At 39.5% G+C, this 22578-nt stretch overlaps 1 protein-coding gene and 1 long non-coding RNA gene across 2 annotated transcripts in view; one reads left to right on the top strand and one right to left on the bottom strand.

Annotated features, from left to right (window-relative positions):
* The window catches only part of cdk6 (cyclin-dependent kinase 6), a 37597-nt gene extending 28377 nt beyond the window's left edge, over positions 1-9220 (bottom strand). Inside the window, 4 exon segments of the mRNA XM_034240733.1 lie at positions 4754-4776; positions 4779-4888; positions 8878-9031; positions 9034-9220. Of these exon segments, the coding sequence (XP_034096624.1) occupies positions 4754-4776; positions 4779-4888; positions 8878-9031; positions 9034-9100 (354 nt within the window). The 5' untranslated portion in view covers positions 9101-9220.
* A 1048-nt stretch (positions 9221-10268) lies between these two features.
* Positions 10269-16891, top strand: LOC117562829. The gene is made up of 2 exons (XR_004571629.1): positions 10269-10937; positions 15278-16891. It is a non-coding gene; the product is annotated as an uncharacterized LOC117562829 (long non-coding RNA).
* The last annotated feature ends 5687 nt before the right edge of the window (positions 16892-22578 follow it).

Here is a 22578-nt window from a genome sequence, read left to right as displayed (position 1 = left end):
GCATGACAGGGGGGGGGGGGGCGCAAGAGACCAGGATGAAAAAAAATAAGATTTTGAAAAATTATTGAATTGAAAATAATATGCTACAGTACAGTACAAGTACGTCTGGGTCTCTGTGTGTGTGTGTGTGTGTGTGTGTGTGTGTGTGTGTGTGTGTGTGTGTGTGTGTGTGTGTGTGTGTGTGTGTGTGTGTGTGTGTGTGTGGAACAAGCCATTTTGTGTGTGTGCGCGAGCGAGAGAGAGAGCGCACACACCGGTACCGGAGATCGTTGTTGTTAGCTTCTGGTGCTAGCGAGCTACGCTAACGGGTATAAGGAGCTTTTTCAACAACAAGGTGGAGTCCTAACGTTAGTCTAAGTTATCTCAGTGGGTCTCAAACGGTTTGGTCACGTTTAATGTAAACAATTATTTCCAAGGCACACGTTTATATGATCATTATAGGAATACAAAAATAAGAGAATAAATGAAAAACAGGTATGATTGAATGATTTGTAAAATATCCATAAAGAAAAATAAAATCTGCTTACAGTTCTGTTTCATATGGGTGTTGAGAGATTTATCCATAGATCGCTTCATTTTGCTCTCAAAATGCACCAGATTGATACATTTAACTTTTCTTTTTTTTAATCTTACCGGGGGACCATGACCCCGGATTCCCCTGGAGGATGTTAGGTCCACACACCACCTATAAAAAAAATAGCACTTTACCCCTGCTTACACCTATATGACGTGAGCTGATTATAGAGCCTTCATTGTAACATTTGCGTGTGGATTGTTGCAGTAGAAAATTCCACTGTAGCGACCGGTACATTAATGGGAAACCTACATGATTGAGCACCCTCTATGAAACGTCAAGCTACCCCACAGCACCCCCAAAAGAAAATCTCTGGTGCCGCCACTGAGCCTGCAATCCCGTTTTGAAGAAATGTGCAGTGCAAAACCGGCTCATTGCAGCCACTAATGCTGTGATAAGACAAACTTTTTGCCAAATATCAGCATTTTCTTTCTTTTCATTTTTTTTGCACAGATTGCAAAGTGGCAAAGTATTATAACTTATTGTTCTAGCAAAGGGATTGCACAATGTATTATGTATTTATTTTTTGGAGCACACAGACTTATGGAGCATCATCACTGTTCTAGCAAAGTGATTTTTTTACTTTTTTGAAAGGAATGCTCACGTTCATTTTGATGTATATTAATAAATGTTAACTTTGCCCATTACGTGACGATTTGTGTTGGGGGGGGGGGGCGACTTTTTTTTTTCTCCAAAAGGTCAGTGGAAAAAGTTTGAGAACCACTGACCTAAGCTAAGAAATAAAAAAAACTCCTTCATAATAATCAAATACCTCAAACACTTAATGTATTAGTTGCAGGTACATTTTCTCTCAACAAATCCATTCATTGACAGAAATGCAACAAATTATAATTGTCATTGGCAGGTAAACATTTTCATGTACAATGGAATATTTGGAGCCTAAAATCATGATCAACACAATCATAACCGCACCGAGAGTGTTGTAGTCAAGTCACCAATTCACGACTCCAAGACACTCTCGAGTCCCGAGTCAATCCGCGCACGAGTCCGAGTCGAGTGACGAGTCCCGAAAATCGGCACTCGAGTCCGACTCAAGTCCGAGTCCAGGGCTGAAGTCGAATAGACCATTTAGTGTAGGAACCTTCCTAACGGAGTGAAATGACACGGAAGTCCCTCAGTGGCAGCCATGATAAGTGCCGTTCGAATTCTCTAGATCAGTGGTTCTCAAACTTTTTTCAATAATGTACCCCCTTTGAAAAAAATATGCATAAAGTACACCCTGATCAGCGCAAAAATAATTTGTTAAGGGAAAAAAAGCCTATATAAAGAGGTACAGTACAGCGCTGCACCATCAGTGTCTGATTTATTAAAACAACAACATTGTAACTGAGCAACACTTAAATGCTACATTTCAAATGTTTACAATCCATCACTAAATTCATGGCAAACCAATTTCAACATCATGCAATAACACTAAGACGACATTAGTTGCATTGAACTGATCTTCTTAATAAGTTGTACTTACAATTTAGTGAGAAACATGGGCTTGTGCTTCACTGAGGATCTTTGTCATTTTGACAGGGAGGCACCCGCAGTTATTACACTTCACGTTTTTGAAATATGTGTAACTCTGTTAATATAAAATAATTATTTATTTTGGGGCGTGGGGAATGAAGAAAAAAAATATATGAGCATTTTATGAGCATGGGATTTTGACCCCTCATATAAACATATGCATAATGCTGCGCTATACTTTGCAGCCACACGCCGTTGCCAAGCAACGCTTATTGTTTAGGTGTCCTTTGATAAGCAGGCAGTCATATAATTAACTAGAGCTAGCTAGATCTGATAGATTTGGACATAACGCGAGTGAAGTCTAACCGGACGCGAGAGAGAGAGTCAGAGATCAGATCAGCTGCTGCTGACGGAGAACACGCAGCTCTTGGATCACAGCTCCCCGCTGTGACGGACGTTGAGCGAGCAAAATACACTAAGAGTTAGACCTAACAGACTTAGCTAGTTCATCTACTCTGGAACTAGCTAAACTAGTTATAAATATATTTATTCTTTACTGTCGGGTCACTTATTACAGGTTCAGCGAGCTGCACGAGACTGATGGGCTGTCAGGAGAGGGAGAGGAAAAGAGAGCACCCCGTTTATTTTTCCCATTTTATTATCCAGAATTACTGTAAACCTTTGAATAAAGTAGTTAATCTACTATTAGTAGTTTGTTTAAATGCATTATTATGTTGTTTTTTCATTAACATAAAATAAATCTCACGTACCCCCTGCAGTACTCCAACGTACCCCTAGGGGTCCGCGTACCCCATTTGAGAACCACTGCTCTAGATGATAGGAAAGGAGGTTTCAAACTTCCTTTATAACCTCCTTTAGCTTAGGAACCACTGGACCTCCCTTACGAAAGGAGAGAAAATGCTGCCCCACAATGCCTTGCAGCGCAGCATTTGCCGTCACACAACAGTCGGCCGTTCACGGAAACAACCGATTATGACGAGAAATATATCATGAAAGTTACGGTGCTTATTAAGCATTTAAAAACGTATGTGGTAAGTTGCTAAGTATCAAAAAGAGAAATATGAACGTTAGTTTTTACTGAAATGATCAAATAAAGTCAACATCTCACAGTCTTTACTGAGCTGTGTGGAGTTTGTTCAACTTTTAAAAGAGTTTGAATGGTGATATACACAGTGATAGATGTTAAGGACTAACGTTTATAATAAATACATTTGTATTGATTTTAAGATATTTTCATATCATACAATCATGTATTAATGTGGACCGGAGGGAGAGGGTGACGAGCATAAGTTTCACTTTCCTTTTTATTTCAATTCCAACTTTGGTCATGAAGAATATGTTTCTCTGTTGTCCACGTTCATAAAGCATAAAGCAACAGCATCAGAGCACGGTGCAGAGTCTCTAGATGAGTTTACAGTAGTCCCTCGTTCTTATTGAACATCCATTTGTAGTCCGCTGTATAGAAAACTGTAGTTTCCCCACAGCAGCAGACGCACATTATGACGTCCGCTGGCGCATCAAAACACGTCGGATAGTGAAAGTGCAGTCGGATTCTCTAAAGTACCGCAGTCTCTTCTCCTAAGTCCTTTTGAATTCTCCTATCCACTATCCCTTAACCCCTTGACGTTTGACTCGGAGGTCAAGGAATAGACGATAGGGTTAGACGTTAGGAGCTGATTTTTGGATTATCCGACCGCAACCCTGGACTCGAGTACTCCATCTCTGCGAGATACTGATAGAACACTAAAGTCTCATACACAGTTTGAACTTCAGCAAAAACCTGGGGAAAGCCTCAGGTGTGATCTACCTGACTCGTCTGCGCTTGCAAACTAAGCATCTCACAAATATTACAGCTCCACACAAAACGTTCACACATAAACGGACCCTGAGGTGAAAACAAACGGTTATTCTAGCTTCCAGAACTTCTCTGTTTCACTGTGACACTTAAAACTCAGAGGGCCCCCTCTCTAAATATAGAAATATATCTCTTCAATATTATACACTATACAGGTTTCGACCTTAGGGTGAAATGGGATAAAGTGATTTTGAAAAAGGTACGAGTGTGGGAAAGATTCAAATAAGACACGTCCATTTCCGACCTTTAGGCAGATTGTAAATGGAAACGCAGGGAATTTTTTTTATGAATTAGAGAAATCGATAGTATTGTTGAGTTTAGTTGGTAAATTCGAACCACTGTGAAGTATTGTTGGCTTCAAATTAACTTATTTGTAATCCCAAAAAAGGGGCATTTTAAAGGCTAGTTTCTCACACTTTTTCTCTGTTACCCTCTGTAATACAGTGTAAACTTGGAAAGAGAGGGCAGAGTGAAAATAGAGAAGGCTGGGAGCCTCTAATTTGGAGCCCATCTGCCACATGTGCTGCCCTTCAAAATGCTCTGGTACCTCTGATGTTTTAAAGGGAACTGCACTCTGTCCTCTCTGGCCAAGAAAACCCACTCATTACTAAACAGAACAGCTGCGAGACACAAGAGTATTAGCTAATAGCTTACTACTTATATTTTTAAATGAAACTGTAAACATTTATTTTAAATTAAGTTAATGTGCTTTCTACAAATATCAACTGTGTATTCCTCAGTGATGTTGCAATAGTGAAGCAATCACAAGTCACACAGCCATTAAAGACAGATCTTCTAGTACTTCAAGATAACAATGGCAGTGGTACCTTGATGGTCTCAGGTGGTACTCGGGGTCAGGGGCCTTCTCCAGGTAGGTGGTCAGGTCCTGATCCACATGCTCAAAGACCAGCGTGAGTTTGGTTTCTCGGTCAGTCCGAGAGACTGTACACACATCGAACAACCTAGAACAAGAGTAACAGGTGGAAGAGATCAACACAATTGATTCAATTAGTCAACGCCACTCAGCATGCTGCAACAAAGCTTCTGAATCCAACTAATAAGACGGAATATCCCATTGCTATCATGTCTTCATTGTTTGCGTATTCTTCCTTTTTCAATGCATTTCATTGTATCTTCAAAATTATCAAAATATACTTTGAAAACATTACTCAGTAGAGGAATGCATTATGTCATTCCAATCAATCTGTAGATAATTACTTTTATGTTTGGGGCGATATATAAAAAGAGCAATCTGTATATTTTAGAAGCATTTAGCTAGTAAATGGTGCTTTGTACCCTGCTCTATAGTGACAGATGCATTGTTAAGTAAAAGATAGGAATATGCACAGATAGCAAAGGCAAAGCATTGACTTTGTTGTAACACGATTGCTTATGAACACATATTTTTTGGTTCCACTGTCAAAAGCTTGTCTCTTGTATAATAAAACATTTTACACATGGGACAATCAAAATTAAAGAAAGGTACACTACAATTTTGTGCCGTCTAAAGCAAACAGAGTGACCGAGAGAGTTACTCCGTACCCAGCAGTAGACATGTCAATCAAACAGAGGTGTAACTAATGACATTTTTAATGACTTACGACTTACTGGAACACCTTAATGTAATGGAGCCCTCGTTAATGTTATTAGTTACGCCTATGTGTTTCCTGCTATGACTGGTCAAAATGTCTGCATGAGAAAAAAAGCCTATGATGCAGCAAAATATACAAGACACAAGGGACATGTTGTCTAAAAAAAAAACTTCCAGTAAAACCTCAACATCTGAGGGTTGGAAAGGTCATGGTGGTTGGACAGTTAAGAGTCATCCATTCTTAGACATTGAATCTTATGACAAGAACCTGTGTCTGGACCGTTGGCTATGGTTATTCTAAAGAAACTTTCAATAGCAAAATGTACACGTTTGGAGAGCAGAATTATGCTGTGCTGCTGGAACTCTGATAACATTGTGTTAGGCTGCACAGAAAAAGTACTTCTTTACAATGTTTTAAAAAGATTTAGGCCCCAAACACCCAGCTTTTATGGTTTGTGTTTTCACTAGGCAACAAACTAAGGCCAAGAATCCAGATTATTTCAGCAGACCTGCCAAGGCAGGCTTTGGTGAAAAGCTGAAAAAAGCTATCCAGTATGTCCCCTTCAAAGAGCTTGGGGACCACAAGCAGCATTCCTCAACCAGCACTATGACAACTCCTGATTCTCTATGGGAAGTTGAGTGGACCTTGTAGCTGTTGCAGAGGCAGCATCTTTCCCCACCACAACACACGAGACGAAGAAAGCCATGATGGATTACTATCTGACAAGTTGTGTTAGGATACAAAATAATGGGTTACTGTAACCCTTTAAAGTATGGAATGTTTGTCTAAATGAATAAGCCAATGAAATGGTAAAATCTGATTTCTAAAGACAGATTACATTTGTAAGCTATAAAACACAAAGGCGAATATTTGTATCTCCCATGACTTAGACTTAACCTGTGACTGCAATATATTTATTGACCCAATAAAACCATAAGTTATGCCTTCTGTTCAGGCCTTTTAATAGTGCCAACCCAGGCACTTATTACATTATTAAATGTAAAATCTAGAGAGTATCGCAGTTTAAACGTCCAACCTCAAAACGCTTGATTGGATTGAAGTCAATATTGATAGCTGAAGAGATACAATTATGAATATCGCTGAAAATATCAATTCATGGTGGCCCAACTCATGTCTGTCCATTAATTTGATACTTTTTCGGGGCATATGTTACTATAAATCACTAGCTAATCTACATAAACTGTTTAAAATGGAAGCATGTGAAGAAATTAGTAAATCTCTCCGGAAACGCTTTTATTCCTATCCAACGAGGCATTGTGCGTTTCTGCCAACACCCTTGTAATCAGCGGACCTGGATATACTGGAGTCAGTGAGAGGCGATTAATTCAAGGTATTAGTACTGTGTATGATGTCACAGAATAAACGGCGCCCTCCTCTGAAGCGCTGGTGGTTAAACGCCCTCACGGCTCGATTGTTGGGCTACAATGGGGGCTCTCAGCAGACACTGAACATATGGAATGAATAATGGGCCTCATTACTAACATCCAGGGGTTGCCTGGAGTCACACAGAAGGCCCACAATGCACCCTTCCTGGCCTGGACTGCTTTGCTATGCTGTTTGGCTAAACTGGCTCTGATAGTTCAAAGAGCAGATGGTTGTACTCTTGAATTGATTTATTGCAACAATAGCCCTGCATATTATTACAACTAATGCTTCCACAATACTGCTCAACCACTTAATAAAAATGACCTAAGAAAACATATTCCCAATTATTTATTTGTCTGTCAGTAAGAAATAAGGCAAATTGTGACCCTGTTAACAGAAAAACCATTATCCACGACTATTCATTTATGCACAGGGGAATTATTGTTAGATGCACAGAAGCACAAGCCATGCATCTGAAATTCATTTAGGGATTCCCCCTTCAATCCCACAGCCCTCCATATTCCAAAATTAAAAAAAGCACAAGCAAGGTCAGTTCCTTGGCTGGTGCCAACATGTGACGCAGTATCTGACTGCTGACCTCCGACAGAACAATTCATTTCAAAACTGAAAGAAAATGGCCTCTGTCAGCGGGGCACAGAGGAAGCTAGGCTGTTAGTAACTTGTCTCTAAAAAAAGGAGTTTATTCAGTGAATCCAATCTTACTTACAGTAAGTGAGCTGTGAGACAGTCAGGCTAAAGGGCACTTTGACAGCAGAGATTAGTATTGATGAGCACACCACTCGCATTGAACATAAAAAAACGCTTCAAACTTGTAATGTGCTTGCGTTCAAATATTCTAAAATAGGCACTCACTTTATAGCTGTAATGATTTTTAATTTAATCAATAAGTGAATAGGAAGTTGCCAACAGTATAATTTTACATTTTAACTACCTGCAGTCTTTCAAATATGAATATATTATGTGCCTTTCCTGATATTAAACTGAATAACCTTAGGTTTTCTGTTGGGGAAATTGTGACGTTAGTGGGGTATAGGACATTGTGATGGGGTATGTTGTAATTTCTCTAAATACGTTCTACAGACAACACAATGAATTACATTTTAAGTAATTTATCTAATGCTAAATAGCCGAAAACGCTTGTTTCAACCATCCAAAATAGGAAACTTCAAATCAAACTGATTATATTTGGGTGTTGAATTACCAAGACAAGACATTTAAAACACAACTTTGGAATGTATTCACTATTATTCGTTTTATAAACCAACCTATTCGTTGAGAACATAATTGGTAGATTAAATTATAGTTCAAAAGCTCTTAGTTGCAGCTCTAGACTACTTTGAATTAAATGCCAGGTATATGAAAATGTAATTGATTGTGTCGACTGGCAAAGGCCTAATTATTAGAAAGGCTGAAAACGCCATAGGTACGATGAGGCTGAGGTGCGTTCATCACTGATAACTGCGTGAGTATTGGCAACCTAAAACACTATAATACTTCCACATGTTTATCATTATACTTCAAATAACTCTGCAACCCAGCATTTTATCAGGGGCAAGTAGTTTGTAGGATGAGTGGGGGTAACACCTTTTAAAGTCCATCAATGTAAAGGGATGTTTTAAACTAGAAATGAAACTAACAATACAGACTTGGTTGATGCAAATGGCAAAAGTTATGCTCTGAAAGGTGTGCAATTACGGCCCACGTTCTGGGGCAACACATTGTTATGCAACCCCCATTTTCACAGAGTCAGCATAACACAATTGAAGCAAAAACAGTGGGCAGTATGAGTGTTTGCCTAACCTAAAGGTCATAGGAGGCAGTGTGGTTGACACATGAGACCATATAACATAAGTGTGTGTTTCTATCGTAAAATACTTTTATCTTACACTGTCTGCATCTCTATCTGACATACAAACACATACACATGGCAACCCACCTCTCCCCTGACTTACCTGACAACATTGGGGTGCTCAAAGGCTTCCAGCTGCCTCAGTACCGCCACCTCCCGGATGGTAGAGAGAGGCATCCCCTCTTCCGCCGTCTGGACCCGGACTCTTTTTAGGGCTACAAAGCGTCCCCCGTTCTTCATATCTCTCGCCTTGTACACTTTCCATAAGCGCCTTCTCCAATCTCGGCCACGGGTTCATATTGAGTACCAGCTCCTTCTTTGTCCATTTTTGCTGATTTTTTTTCTCGTCTCTCGGTGAAAATATTGAGGGGAATCCCGGCGAGGGTGACGAGCCGGAGAGTTTCTCACAAAGGCATATTCACAGAAAAAAGTTGGCACATGCATGCCTAGATGACAGGGAGACACAGATGGAGGAAGAAACCATCTTTGTCAGTTTTGGTCAAACTGGGCTCCAGGTAGGCATTAACAGGACTGTCATCATGTTTTATTCCGACTATCAACACAAGAGCCCCGTTTGCGTCCCAACTTCACTCCTCCTCCTGTTACGCATTGAAACTCATGTCCTCCTACCACTTACACCAAGTAATGTAAAATAATTCAAATTAGCCACATTTAACCACGTTGTTTGAGATAGTTTTGCACCAAATAAACACGCATTCATAAATAACCCCACATGCAACGCTGTTACAGATCATGTGCTCTCTCACTTTGTTAAAAGGAAATTAAGCATTTAAAGAGAACACACAACAAGAGCAAAAACCTAACAAACGAAACTGTGTTTAGTTGTTATAAAAACGCGTTTAGCCTATCGTGTCCTGCTTTATCAAAGTTTCTGTTTCAGGCGACACAAACTTTTGCGAGCACGTGGCTGTCTAGTGATTGCATTGTCTGGACTTCCTACAGCAACAGTCCTTTAAAACACTTTACAATTTGCGTTTCAAACCACAAGTCGTTGTTAACGTGTACAACAATGCATTAGCAGAGTTTTAAAGGTGTTTTCATTAGCGTGGAAAGCCCCCTCTAATTGTTTCTAATTTATTTGTGCGTGGACCCAAAAATGCTCATTTAAATACTAGCAAGCCAGGGAAATGCTCTTTTCAGTTACTAAAATGATATTGGATTGTAATGCAACATTTCTAGCCTGATAAAAAACATTTTGGCACACAATTCGGCATAAATATCCCCCACTCTCAGTGTTTACCTTGGTTTATGTTGTCAATAAAGTGTCGTAACGTCGGCATATCCGATCAAATGCTGAGGAGGCATTCGTTTTTCGGATAAAAATGTCCTGCATCAAACGCACCCCTGTCCACTGTCCTCCATGCGGGGGCCACACAGGTAGTTGGACGGTGCAGGCTCTAATCCCCCATCCCTCAGACTGCACCAGCCAAGGCAAAGACACTCAACGAGGGAGGAGGAGGTGGTGCACGAAAAACTCACACACACTCTCACTGCAACTTTGTGTGTGTGTGGGGGGTGTGGAGGGGACGGGGGTGTCGGATGGGGGGGTCATAGGACAAAGGCAAACGCGTGATACAGCCCTCCAAAAACCACGCTCTTCTTTGGATTTTCTCCTTTCTTTCTTCTTTTTTTTCTTCCATATATCCCCGGATAGGCCTATGCAATGCAGCCTCGCTCCTCGCCTGTGAGCTCCGTCTCTGCCTGGCTTTCCCACGCCGGCTGAATGTGGCCTGACCCCCTTCAGAGAGGTTTGACACGGAGCGAGGACATTTCCGCATTCCTCCCCGACTACAAAGCCACGCCGCCTCCTTTTTGCTCTCACTCGGCCTCCTCGGTGCTTTTACCATTCATAGTCCTCTCCTGCGGGTTTTGTCTCCTGTGTCAAAACCGGGAGCACCGCGGGGATCGTGAAGGGGAGAGAGGCAGTTTATTGGATGGACGGCCACACTATCTATCTCCCTCTCAGGGCTTTGAGGGACTCCTGCTGAAACAATGCGCCAGCGGGGATGCAATGTGACAAGCTCGCCCTATATGGTCCCAAAGGGGTCAGGTTCAAGGCCCGGTGGCTTGATCTGCGGCAGGGGGACTCCTCTGCTCCGGTGGTCGTCTGCAGGGCCCCATCACGACCGGCGTGGTGACCATGTGAGCTACTAGATGGCAAAAAAATGTATTTAGTTATTGGGGAAAAACTGCAAAGCATCATCTTCATCACATCCTACCTTTGATTAGTTTCACAAAAAAAGTAATAATAATAATTTAATAAAAATAAGTTTAATATTAAAGCAAGATTAGTCCAACATATATTAAAACTTTTCAATTAAGTGTACACCTTTTTATAATTATGAACATCTATATTACCATACAAGGCTAAAGTCTACATTATTATAACGTATGTAAAGCATCTTTGTGTCACTTATTTATTCCTTCATTTATTTGATATGGGTTCTTGTCTTATTTTACTCATGTTTCATTTAATAGACTTATTTTTGCTTGAAATCCAAGCTGTATTTCATATTATATAGAGTAGACATTTAAAACAATCATTCTCAAACTCTGACATTACGTTTAATTTCATATTTTCACCCCCCTATTTGCAGCTGGACACGCTTTAGACATGACAAGACTTGATTTAATGGACAATTTTTTACTTAAATCCTGACAGTATTTCATAATATATTAGGAGTTGACATTCAAAACAATTATTGTCAGTCTCAAAATTCTCCAAACTCTGACATAAAGTTTAATTTCACATTTTCCCCCTATTTAATGCTGGACACGGTTTAGACATGACAAGAGTTGATGTCAGATTATCCGATTTGAATAGCCAATTACAGGCGTGTAACCCAGCGCTATTATCATAACTTCATTGGAATACGCACAAGAGATCAAAGGAAGGACATTCCCCCTATGCTATTATTTACATGCAAACTTGTCTTGCATGCTGCTTGTATAATCTACTGATTTCTATTGAAAAGGTTAAGTAGGGGGAGATAATGACATGGAAGTATGTACGACAATCTCCCCTGCCCAACATTATAGTCAACCCCAAATGTAAACAATTTGCATCACAAAACAGACAATGCAGACAATGTTTCCCAGACCAATTACTGTAAATGTGGGCATTTACATTTCTTCATCATCATTGTTCATGTGAAATCAGTTCTGAGAGCCATCGCCCAGATTGAATACATTAGCATGCATATTTCTTATCTGGCAGAAGAACAAACCAATTAGGCCCGTTGTGTGCGGTACAAAGAGGGGAGACAACCCCCGTCATTGATTAGTCAATATATGACACACAAACGTATCATTCTTAAGTTTCCACAGTCTGTTTCTTCATGTGTTCACCTTGATGGTACTCATATCGGTAGTCATTTTAGAAAATATGCAATCCATTTAGGAACATCCTTTTCTGGGAACAACATGTTCAGCATATAATCTAAAATGTAATCTTCTGTGTTTCTTGAATTTCTTGAAATTGCATTTTGAACATTGTGAGAACAGCAGTTCATCTTGATTTTAAGACACACATTGCAGGATGTGATTATGTGGATTTGGTGACTTAGGCACATTTACCAGATTGTTACTAAAACCTGGCATTTCTTATTTTATGTTGCTATTTATTGTTTTGTTTCACACAGACATGCATGGCCTCTTAATCAGATCCTTGAGTAAAACAATAAAACACCATTTGAAAATATTCCATAACAAAAAATGGTTCTGCTTTCAAGATGCTGCTTATATCAGCATAATGCGCTTTCAAATATTTGAAATAAAACACATTTTATGTGAGTGATATAGGACGTAAGGGATTACTTTTAATCTTACATTTTAGTGAAGTTTAACATTATCTTTTTTTTTTCTGGGGGATGTACATATGAGATGATTAGTGGGAGAAAAACAATCCAAATTAGGCTTCATACGTTGGACACACGATACAAATATTTGATAAATGTATCTCTTTAACCTCCAAATATTTATCTAAATTAAGCCATCTGGATAGTTTCTTTGAAGACTAAAAGGCTTATCAAAACTTGCATCAGTTAAGAATCACAACCCAATTTCCTCAAACGCCCCAACCTGTTTTCAGCTCAGTATTCCTGAGAATCTCCTGCTGGCATACATTGTGTGAAGCAATGTTGCTTAACAAAAGCCACTCCTTAACATTTGATTCTGATATTCAATTAAAATGGTTGATAAGCTTTGTCTGCTTGGATTTTGGCTTCTCTCAAAAAATCTGAATCTGCGTCCGCCATTTTTGTTTCTTGCTTTAGGATGCATGCTTAAAATCTGGCACTGTGTAGTAACGTTTTTATAGAAGTTAACAACCAGAAACACCTAGAAAATAACAAATTAAAGAAAAAACAAGAAGAATCCATTAGTAGGGCAGGGTCTGCCCTACGAGAACTTCAAGTGTTTTGTAAGTGATGATTGAGAGGAGTTTATACATTGGGTTTTTGAGAAAATCATACTTATTGTGTCTTTAACACTATGTTTTTGTCGGACAGCTCTTTGAAACAGTTCCTTATAGAGGTCCAGAAATAAGCTATTTCTGCATACTTCAAAGATAACGCACTGCGAAGTGTTTGGATGGATTTTTGCTCATTCTTCGTGTTACAGTGTATACCACCAGATAAGAAGCAAAAACGTCAGATGGAAAGTTGCTTTTATTACATTACATTGCATTGCATTTAGCTGACGCTTTTATCCAAAGCGACTTACAATAAGTGCATTCGACCAAGAAGATACAAACTTAAAGAAAACAGAATCATATAAGTACATCAGGTTAGAGCCATAACATTTCAAGTGCAACTCAACTAGCTTTAGATAAGCCAGTCCTTATATATATATATATATATATATATAGTATATAAGTGCTTTGTTAGTCATTTTATTGCTCGAAGTGGAGTCGAAAGAGATGAGTTTTTAGTCTGCGCCGGAAGATGTGTAAGCTTTCTGCTGTCCTGATGTCAATGGGGAGCTCATTCCACCATTTTGGAGCCAGGATTTTATGGGTTTCTTTTTTTGTCTTTTAGAGATGGTTGACGTCCAGTAATAAAAGGCAAATCCTTTAAAAAATCTTATAAAATCTGTTTACTTATATACACGAAAGAAAAAACCCTTGTAATATTTACATATTTTAAAGCACTAAAACTTAAAGGGGACCTATCATGCAAAATGCACTTTTTGATGTCTTTTATACATAAATATATGTCCCCGGTGTGTCAGGGAATAAAACCCTCTCTCTTTTCCTCCGTACCCAAATCTCTAAAAACGGGGCTACAACGGAGCTGATCCAGATTTGCGTCTGATATGACGTAATATCGGAAATGTAGGCTGGCTTTACACCCACGGCCCTATCAGAAACGTTGCTATCAGAAACAATGCCTGACTGTTGTGGATGTAATATGGTCGGTGTTTACATTAGCATCGCTAACACTCAGAGCTAACCTGTACTGCACAGAGCACGTGTGTGAAGAAGCAGGAAATAAAAAGGAACTCACCTTCTGGTATAACCGGCAAAAGAGAAAGCCTTTGAGCTCCATATTGTTTCAATATATTATATTCAAAATAATCCTTGATAATCCATGATATGGCGTTTCATCACGGCAGTATCTGCCGTAGAATCTCCCACATGAGGTCAGCCCCCTCCTTTTTTTTTTTTTAAAGCTTTATACCCCAAATCAGCACTTTTGAAACAGGAAGTGAAATAGAGGGATATGAAGCATGGTTAGAATGGGAGATCTGTTTGGTATGTTGAGCAAAACACTTTATAGACATGTTTTTTATATATATTTATATATCTGAGACCTATGCTATTGCCTAAAAATAGCATGATAGGTGCACTTTAAACTTGCATTAATTGAATTCCATTTAAGGCAGTGGAACAAGTTGAAAACAGAACATTGACAGCGTATATTGTTACCTATATTTAGCAGACTCAGAGCAACATTAGCATTTAATTGGAGCTGTGTTTGCTGTACATCTAAGAAATGAAAATCGAATATTCACTCTTTAAAGTCTGTTATGGTGTTGAGCTACACCTAAGGTAAATATATGGCTATAGTTGTTAAATACTCCATGATAACAGGTAGCTACTCATTTTTACTCTTCAGTGCTTCTAAACAGGTGCCGTGGACGGACCAGGTTTTTTGTTACATGTAACACAACCATAGTCATTTGGAACTCATGTTAATATAAAAAACAATGATGATGATTAGATTTCTCACCTAGAGGAATAACTTCATCAATTTGAGGCTAGTAATTACATGGTGTCATGTGTTCACTGAATGTGTAATTTGAGTCATAATGTGCTGCTGCTTTTTAGCATCCCAAGAAGGCCAGCACAATCTTTCAGTCTGACTCTGAGATGTGAAAGAAAATGCATGTTTGTGTTTCTGACTGTGTTTGCCTTGTCCCTATGTGTGTGTATCTGTGTGTGTGTTTCTATGTGTGTGTGTGTGTGTGTGTGCACGAGGCAGCTGCTGATCAGTCCAGCCAAGAGAGAATTACAGCCCTCCCAAGGGGGACGAGGGAGGCCAACAAGGGACAGGTGACTCCCAGTCTCTCCCAGATTGTCTTACACCCACCCACACACATACAGAGAGAGGGAGAGATTGATTGTGGGCCTGTCTACCTGTCCCGCCTAAATAGAGGGGGATGTCCACGCGACCAGGCATAGGGTACAGTGATAATAACCTAAAGTCTTTAGGTGGACAGCTGTCACACCTGGGAAGGAATCTGATAGGATGTGTGATATTAGGTTCCTTTTTAAGTTCCCAATCCCATTGTCAGGATTTACAAGCATCACTTAGTCAGCGGTGTGAGTCAGGTCTTGCTCACCTATCAGCAGCTTAATATTTAAGCAACATTTTGGGCAGAACAGACATGGTGCCGCCACACAATCGGAGCCTGTTGTTTGTCCCTGACTTGATTTCTTCTCTTTTTCTTCTTTCTTGTCGAGCCAGACTGAAGTCCAAGTGCAAGTAAAGCCCCCTTCTCTCCTCTTCCCTTTGCCCATCTCCTCTCCCCGGCACCGGCCCCCAGACACAAGCCTCTTTCTGTTGGGGCATCGCCATAGCAACCAAGCCACTAACTTGAGGAGGCGACATAAAAACCTGCTCTTTTAGGGGACACAGGAACACCTGCCACCTCCGCCGATGGGGAGGGCCAGGCTGGACGCTTAGCCACGAACAGACACACACTCACATACAAATTCATGTGGGCACGAATGCACACACACACACACACACACACACACACACACACACACACACACACACACACACACACACACACACACACACACACACACACACACATAAACAGAGGATCAGTGTTAAATTCAAATGAGACCTTTAGCTAACATCTGCCACCCTTCAGAAGCTCTTTTATCTTCCAATAACACCTTATGTTGTTTGGTGGCTTCTTAACTCTTGTTCTAGCAAAACAAGGAGAGTTTTATGACAAAAATAATCCAGTAGTGATAAGATTCTTTCCTTATTTTAACATCTTGATGGTTATATTATTAAGCAGTGGTTACTTAATGAATAACCAGGATCACCAGGTATACAGTTTGCCATACATATACATACAACAACCTGTACCTGTGACCTCATTATTTGAGTCTTGCCTAGCAACCGTTAACCTTCCCCTACACAGACACTCCCTGATTACAGAGAAAGTTCTCTTATGTCAGTTGCTCAACTCTAAAGTTCACAATTATCTCATTGTATCTCTTATGTTTAATCTGTTTATATATTGAATGAACAAGATACAACTCATTTATATCAATACAACATATACATTTTACAGCTTTAATTAAATGGTATAAGAAAATAAAATAATGTTTATAAAGTCCATAAATCATTCCTAATAGAGCTAGAGCTATCAGACGATTAGCTTAGCTTAGCATTTAAAGACTGGAACCAGGGAAACAGCTAGCAAAGCTCTGCATGAAGTAACTTTTGGGCAAATAACATGTCGGTTGACAAACACAAAGAAGTTCAGTTGTCATCTTTCTCAAGGCCGACGGCTGAAACTTCCTCAAACAGACAGCAGTTTAAATCTCCCGCAGCCCCTTTAAAGGCCCCAATCAACAAGTGTCAGTTTGGGGTCAGCCGGCAGGCCGAGCTGCCTGCGTCCTCCTGCTACAAGCGGAATATTCTGGAGAGGCTGGTGAACCTCTGGTGCTTGGCTGCTGTTCATTAAGAGTATTAATGATTAACTGAGAGTGCTATTGTCCCCCGGGCCAGCTGTCCCTGCTCGACGTTGATCCACTCCGATGCGTCTGGGCCACTAAACTGGCTCTATTCATGTGCTAAAGTGACAGCTGCTCCTCACATTCCTCAGAAAATTAACCGCAGAAGCAGGGGAAAAAAACAAGTTGGTAGCAAATGAATACTATTTGACAGATTGTTTTTTTATGGGATGGATTGGTGATTAATGGGTGGATCGGAAGGATTACTTCAATCCTGTGCAAAGAAGCGGAAGATTGGGGGGGGAGGGGGGATAATAATGTTTGCTGTGTTGGCGCTAGTCACTAGTCTTAAGGGGATGTGATTTAAGTGAACTCAGCAACTTTATTGTTGAGATGAAAGCCATCAAGCAGTGTTTATGCTGTATTTAACAAATTAAAAGTGGAATATGTAAATTCGAAGTCACTGTGGGCTAAGCATTTGTCCCTATAATTACACTTTTTAAAGAACATAATCGTTATTAAAATATTCAAATTTGCCTTGGTTATCATTCTTATTGGCCTTTAAGGTATTATATCTGATATCGAGATTTGGTGTTCGTTCAAAATTAACCAAATGATGATACATTCTGTTACCGTCTATACAATTTAAAATAAACGGACAGAAGGATAGTCATTTTTCCCTGGCGTTTGTGCAAAATGAACAATGCAAACAATCATAAACCTGTATCATCACCAGTATTGTTTTACAACATCTGTAGTAAAAACAAGTTGTTTTATCTTTCCGCTGGGAGAGGAATTTTATTAGACCTTAAAAGGTACCGCGGGTTGTATCTGCGGCTCTTATGTTGTGAAGAATTGTTATTGTTCCACCTGGGAACAATTATACCATCTTGTCTGTAATCAGTTGAGTGGTCACAGATACTGTAGGTGCATGCTGTGGGAGTGAAGGGCTGAGTTACTGACAGCATCTGCTCTTACTGTCCCCTTTCCTTGTATTTGTACCCAACCTCCTTGGATACAGGTGGGATCTAATGACTGGAAACATGATGGTTGTTTTCCACATCACTTAAAATTAGAGGGTCTAGTTCTGTCTTTATTTATTGTTTTTGCTCAAGTCAACACATACTTTACATTCCAGTTTTTGTGTTCCTGGATGTTAAACCAAAATAGCACAAACACTATACAAACAAAACAAAAGCTTTAGAGTAAAAATCAAAGATTTAAGGCTTTTAATTATTAGTTTTTGCTTATGCTGTTTTGGAGGTGTTTATACAACTCTGGTTATTCAGAGTTGCTATGCAATTTTTCTCTTGTACAATGTGGGTGAGGGTCTACTCGCACTGTTCCTCTTTGCTGTATTTGCAGTATGTCGACATGACGTTTGAGACTTTTCCTCTTGCCACATTAAGACCATTGTGACTGATGACCTGCTGCAACTAAACTTTCTCTAAAGACCAACTGTATTTGTCACACCTCTGTAAGGCTGTCACATAATAGGACTAATTTGTGTATCTGTATTTTAAGGTATGAAGTCTAAAGTCCCTGCCTGAAATACTGGTGAATAGGTCAGACTGGAAGAGACTAAACAGCTTATTTTATTAGAGATAGTGTCTTAATATGGATGAAAATATTCCGAATCAATAAACAATCATACGAAAAGCTGTCCATCTTTATCCATGATGATACAATGGGTTGGTATTTAATGTTTCTATCACAGTATTAGAGTTATGATAAAAAAACAAAACAAATTAAAGGTCACCTATTATGCAAAATCCACTTTTGAATGTATTTTATACATCAACACGTGTCCCCTCTGTGTAAAGAGATTCTGAAAGTTTCAGGAACCAAGACCTTCTCTCTTTTTGTCCTGATCCATTTATATAAAATCCTGTCTGAAAATGAGCTGATCAGATTTTGGCCACTTTGTGATGTCCTAATGTTTTTTTGGGTTGTGTAACCAATAGCCAATCACACACACACCTTATCACCTGCATCTCCTCGAGCACCATTGTGTTCTTTTTAACCAAATATCTCTCAGAGGGGGGTGGGGAGTGGCTCCTTATTTTCATCTAAAGCAGGGGTGCCCAACCTTTTTTGAACCGAGAGCTACTTTTAAAGTTGCCAGTCTGCCGAGATCTACCAATCCAAGCGTCCAGGCGTAGCCATTACTGACAGCCTACTACCAGGTAAATACACACTTCTACTTGTGTAAAACTGAGTAGTGTTGCTACAAAAGTATAAATTAGGCTTACTAATAAGACAACTCAGATCTGAAGCTACACAGGAATCTGCTGCCAAAGTGCAATAAAAAAGACAAAATTAATAGAATCAAACCCTTTTTTTGTTGCATTTAGTAGAGTATAAAAATAAATGCCTTTTAAAATAGGATGCAAGCAACACTAGTTTCTTAACCTGAATTGATAATAGACTATAACCTTTATCTTTATCTTATACCATTTTGTACAATAATTATAATGAATAAGTTCAAACAAACAAAAACTTACAGCTGATTAATAACGGTATCTAACTTGAGTTTTTATTATATCAAAAACCTGTTGAAATGCTACTGTTATTTTTACTGTCCCCAAAAAGCGCGTCGGCAGCCTCCAGGAATGCTTCTTTCACAACTTCGCCGTCTTTGAAAGACTCGGGCCTGGCGCCACGAGGGGGCAAAAGGGGGCATTGCCCCCTAAGTTGTTTTATTTGCCCCCTCACTTTGAGCATCATTCAGCCATCGAAAAGTTAAATAAATGTCACAATTATTAAATAACTTTAAATAATTATTTTCCCCAACACACGTTACTATAATTAGATCAGATATGTGGGCAGGCAGTCAAGCAACGTGTAAACAAGCCTCAACCCCAAGTGAGCTTGTAGTCTTAATTAATGTTAGCATGTGTCCCCATTTTCGGAATGTGCGTTAAAAAACATAGAGCAAGGTGAAATAAAATGTTACATGTCAGTAAAACAGAGTAACAGTGTTGTGCCTGTTTGTAGCGTTAGTGTATTTCTTTTTCTAATACTTCTTCTTCTTCCTCTACTTCTTCTTCTTCTACCTCTACTTCTTCTTCTTCTACCTCTACTTCTTCTTCTTCTTCCTCTACTTCTTCTTCTTCTACCTCTACTTCTTCTACCTCTACTTCTTCTTCTTCTACCCATGGATGTATAATAAGAAGCTTCTAATTCAATGTACCTTCCCGCAAAATATTGGACAAAAGAAAGTCGGCTAGTAGTGTCAACTAAATCCATAGTATTAGAACAAAAGTGATTTAAACGAGGTAAATTACGAATGTATGTTCTCAATCGCCAAGTGTGGGATTGAATATTAAATTAGTTTAGATTAGATTTATTGTCCCCAGGGGGAAATTCATTTCCACAGCTCTGTGAAAACAAGATGAAATCGACAAAAAATAAGACAACTACAGATAGCACCACACATGATGCTTACCTGTTATTATTTAGGGCTGCCTGTATGGATCAGGTTTTTGCCAAAGCGAGCCCTTTTACTATAATAATTTAATAATATGTTATTATATAAACCGTATTGGTACAATGAGCGACATCTAGTGACGGAATTTTAATCTGTGTCTGTCCATTTGGTGTAGTATTTGATCCAATATTACATTTGGTTTATATATTAGTCACTTTCTTATGGAATGCCAGGTTTTAGGTCTTGGTTTGAACATTCAATCCTGAAAATAAAAAAAAACAGATTAATTTGTCTTTAATCCTGACATGACTAGAGTAGATAGTAAGTAAATAAATCTGTATAGGAAGACGAGTTAAGGGATAGAGGAGAAAAGGTTATGGTATAATTACAGAGCCTGTCCATTTATAAATTGAGGAAATCAATGTTAGTCTGTTAACGTGACTAACAAAGTGCAGGCATCTAATAATGTACTATCTATTATTAAAGATCAGAGGAAAAGAACAGAATGAGAGGGGTCAATCCAGAATACAAATAAAGAAGCAAAGAGATTGTAGAGCAGTGAGAATGAAAAAAACTTGGTGTGTCAATTCATTACATTGCCAGTATTTTTCGTTGTTGTGAAAAAAAAGTCGCCCCCTAGGATTTTTGAACAGCCCCCTCAGTCATTTCAGCCTGGAAAGACTTCATGTGTTTCGCAAGAACGTGACTGACACGATAAGATGCTATGGTAGCAGCCTTGCTCTTGTTGTTGGGCCTGGTGAAAATGGACTGCTGTGCATTTAGCTGTCCTTTCAGGTCCCTCACCTTTTGGGAGCGTAGGGCAGAATTAGGAGGGAATTCCGTCGTAAATGCCGCTCCTAAATTACCCTTCTTCGATAAAGCCACGCTCGCATTGCAGATGAGACAGATGGACTTTGAATTGGAATAGATACAAAAATAATCATCCTCCCACTCGGAGTGAAAATTATATATGTTTGGCTTTTTTGCTTCTGCCATAATTGCGGTCTTGTGTGTGTGCGGACTGGCACTCCTGTTGACACGGACAACGTCAGCGAAATAGTGCCCACTGCCCACCAGCCACGCCCCGACACATGGGGTCACGCCGGCCAATCACAAAGCTTTGATGCGTTCAAGTGCATTATTCTGGCACAGGAAGATTATGTTATAGGACATTAACGATAAAACAGAATATTGTTGTTCTATTTTTAGACACATCTCGCGATCGACTGGGAATCTCCCCGAGATCGACCGGTCGATCGCGATCGACTGGTTGGGCACCCCTGATCTAAAGTAACAGACAATAATCAGTAATCAGCACTTTTGAAACAGGGCTAAAACAGAGGGGATTATGGGATGCTGCAATGATCCGTTTGGTATTTCAAGCCAAACACTTCAGAGACATGTTTGGTATATAACTGAGAACTATAATATATTGATGAAAAAGAGTATAATAGGGGACATTTAAATGAAATTGAAGTACCAGTGAAAGTATACAAATGTCTGTATGTGGAGCTGCGCTGGTTTTGTGTTTTTGGGTGTGAGAACAGGTATTTCTGCATCTGTTTGTCAGTCTGTAAGCACACAAAAAATGAAAGCTCTCACACAAAGAAATTCCTAAGAAAATCATCCAACTTGCAAACTTGGCTTGTTTTACTTCACACTTCCTTGCCGATTACATCGAGTGGTTATGGATATACAGATCTGAATACCTTTAAACAAAGCAATGTTTACTTCAGGACAGTAGGTGTGTGATAAGCCATCCAGCTGTTCAACAACCCCTATCAATACATCTCTGTTTTTTGACAGGAACTATGTAATCTCCTACTTCTACTATGCACCAGTGGGAAATACTTTACTGTGACACCTCCGGGGAGGGAGTGAAAGATCACCAGATGTTTTTGCATTAGTTGAATATTTTTGATTAATGGTAAAGTCCTGTAGAAACATAGGAACAGCCACCACCTAGTTTCTGTGGATTGACAATAAGCATTAGAAGCTTTTATGACAGGAAAGAGGCCGTGTGTGTGTGTGTGTGTGTGTGTGTGTGTGTGTGTGTGTGTGTGTGTGTGTGTGTGTGTGTGTGTGTGTGTGTGTGTGTGTGTGTGTGTGTGTGTGTGTGTGTGTGTGTGTGTGTGTGTCAGGGCCGGTTGTTT

This window comes from Gymnodraco acuticeps, unplaced genomic scaffold, assembly GCF_902827175.1.
Source record: "Gymnodraco acuticeps unplaced genomic scaffold, fGymAcu1.1, whole genome shotgun sequence".
In the NCBI taxonomy this organism is placed as follows: Eukaryota; Metazoa; Chordata; class Actinopteri; order Perciformes; family Bathydraconidae; genus Gymnodraco; species Gymnodraco acuticeps.
The sequence above is the reverse complement of the archived record's forward strand: the minus strand, read 5'-3'. Positions and strand labels throughout refer to the sequence as shown.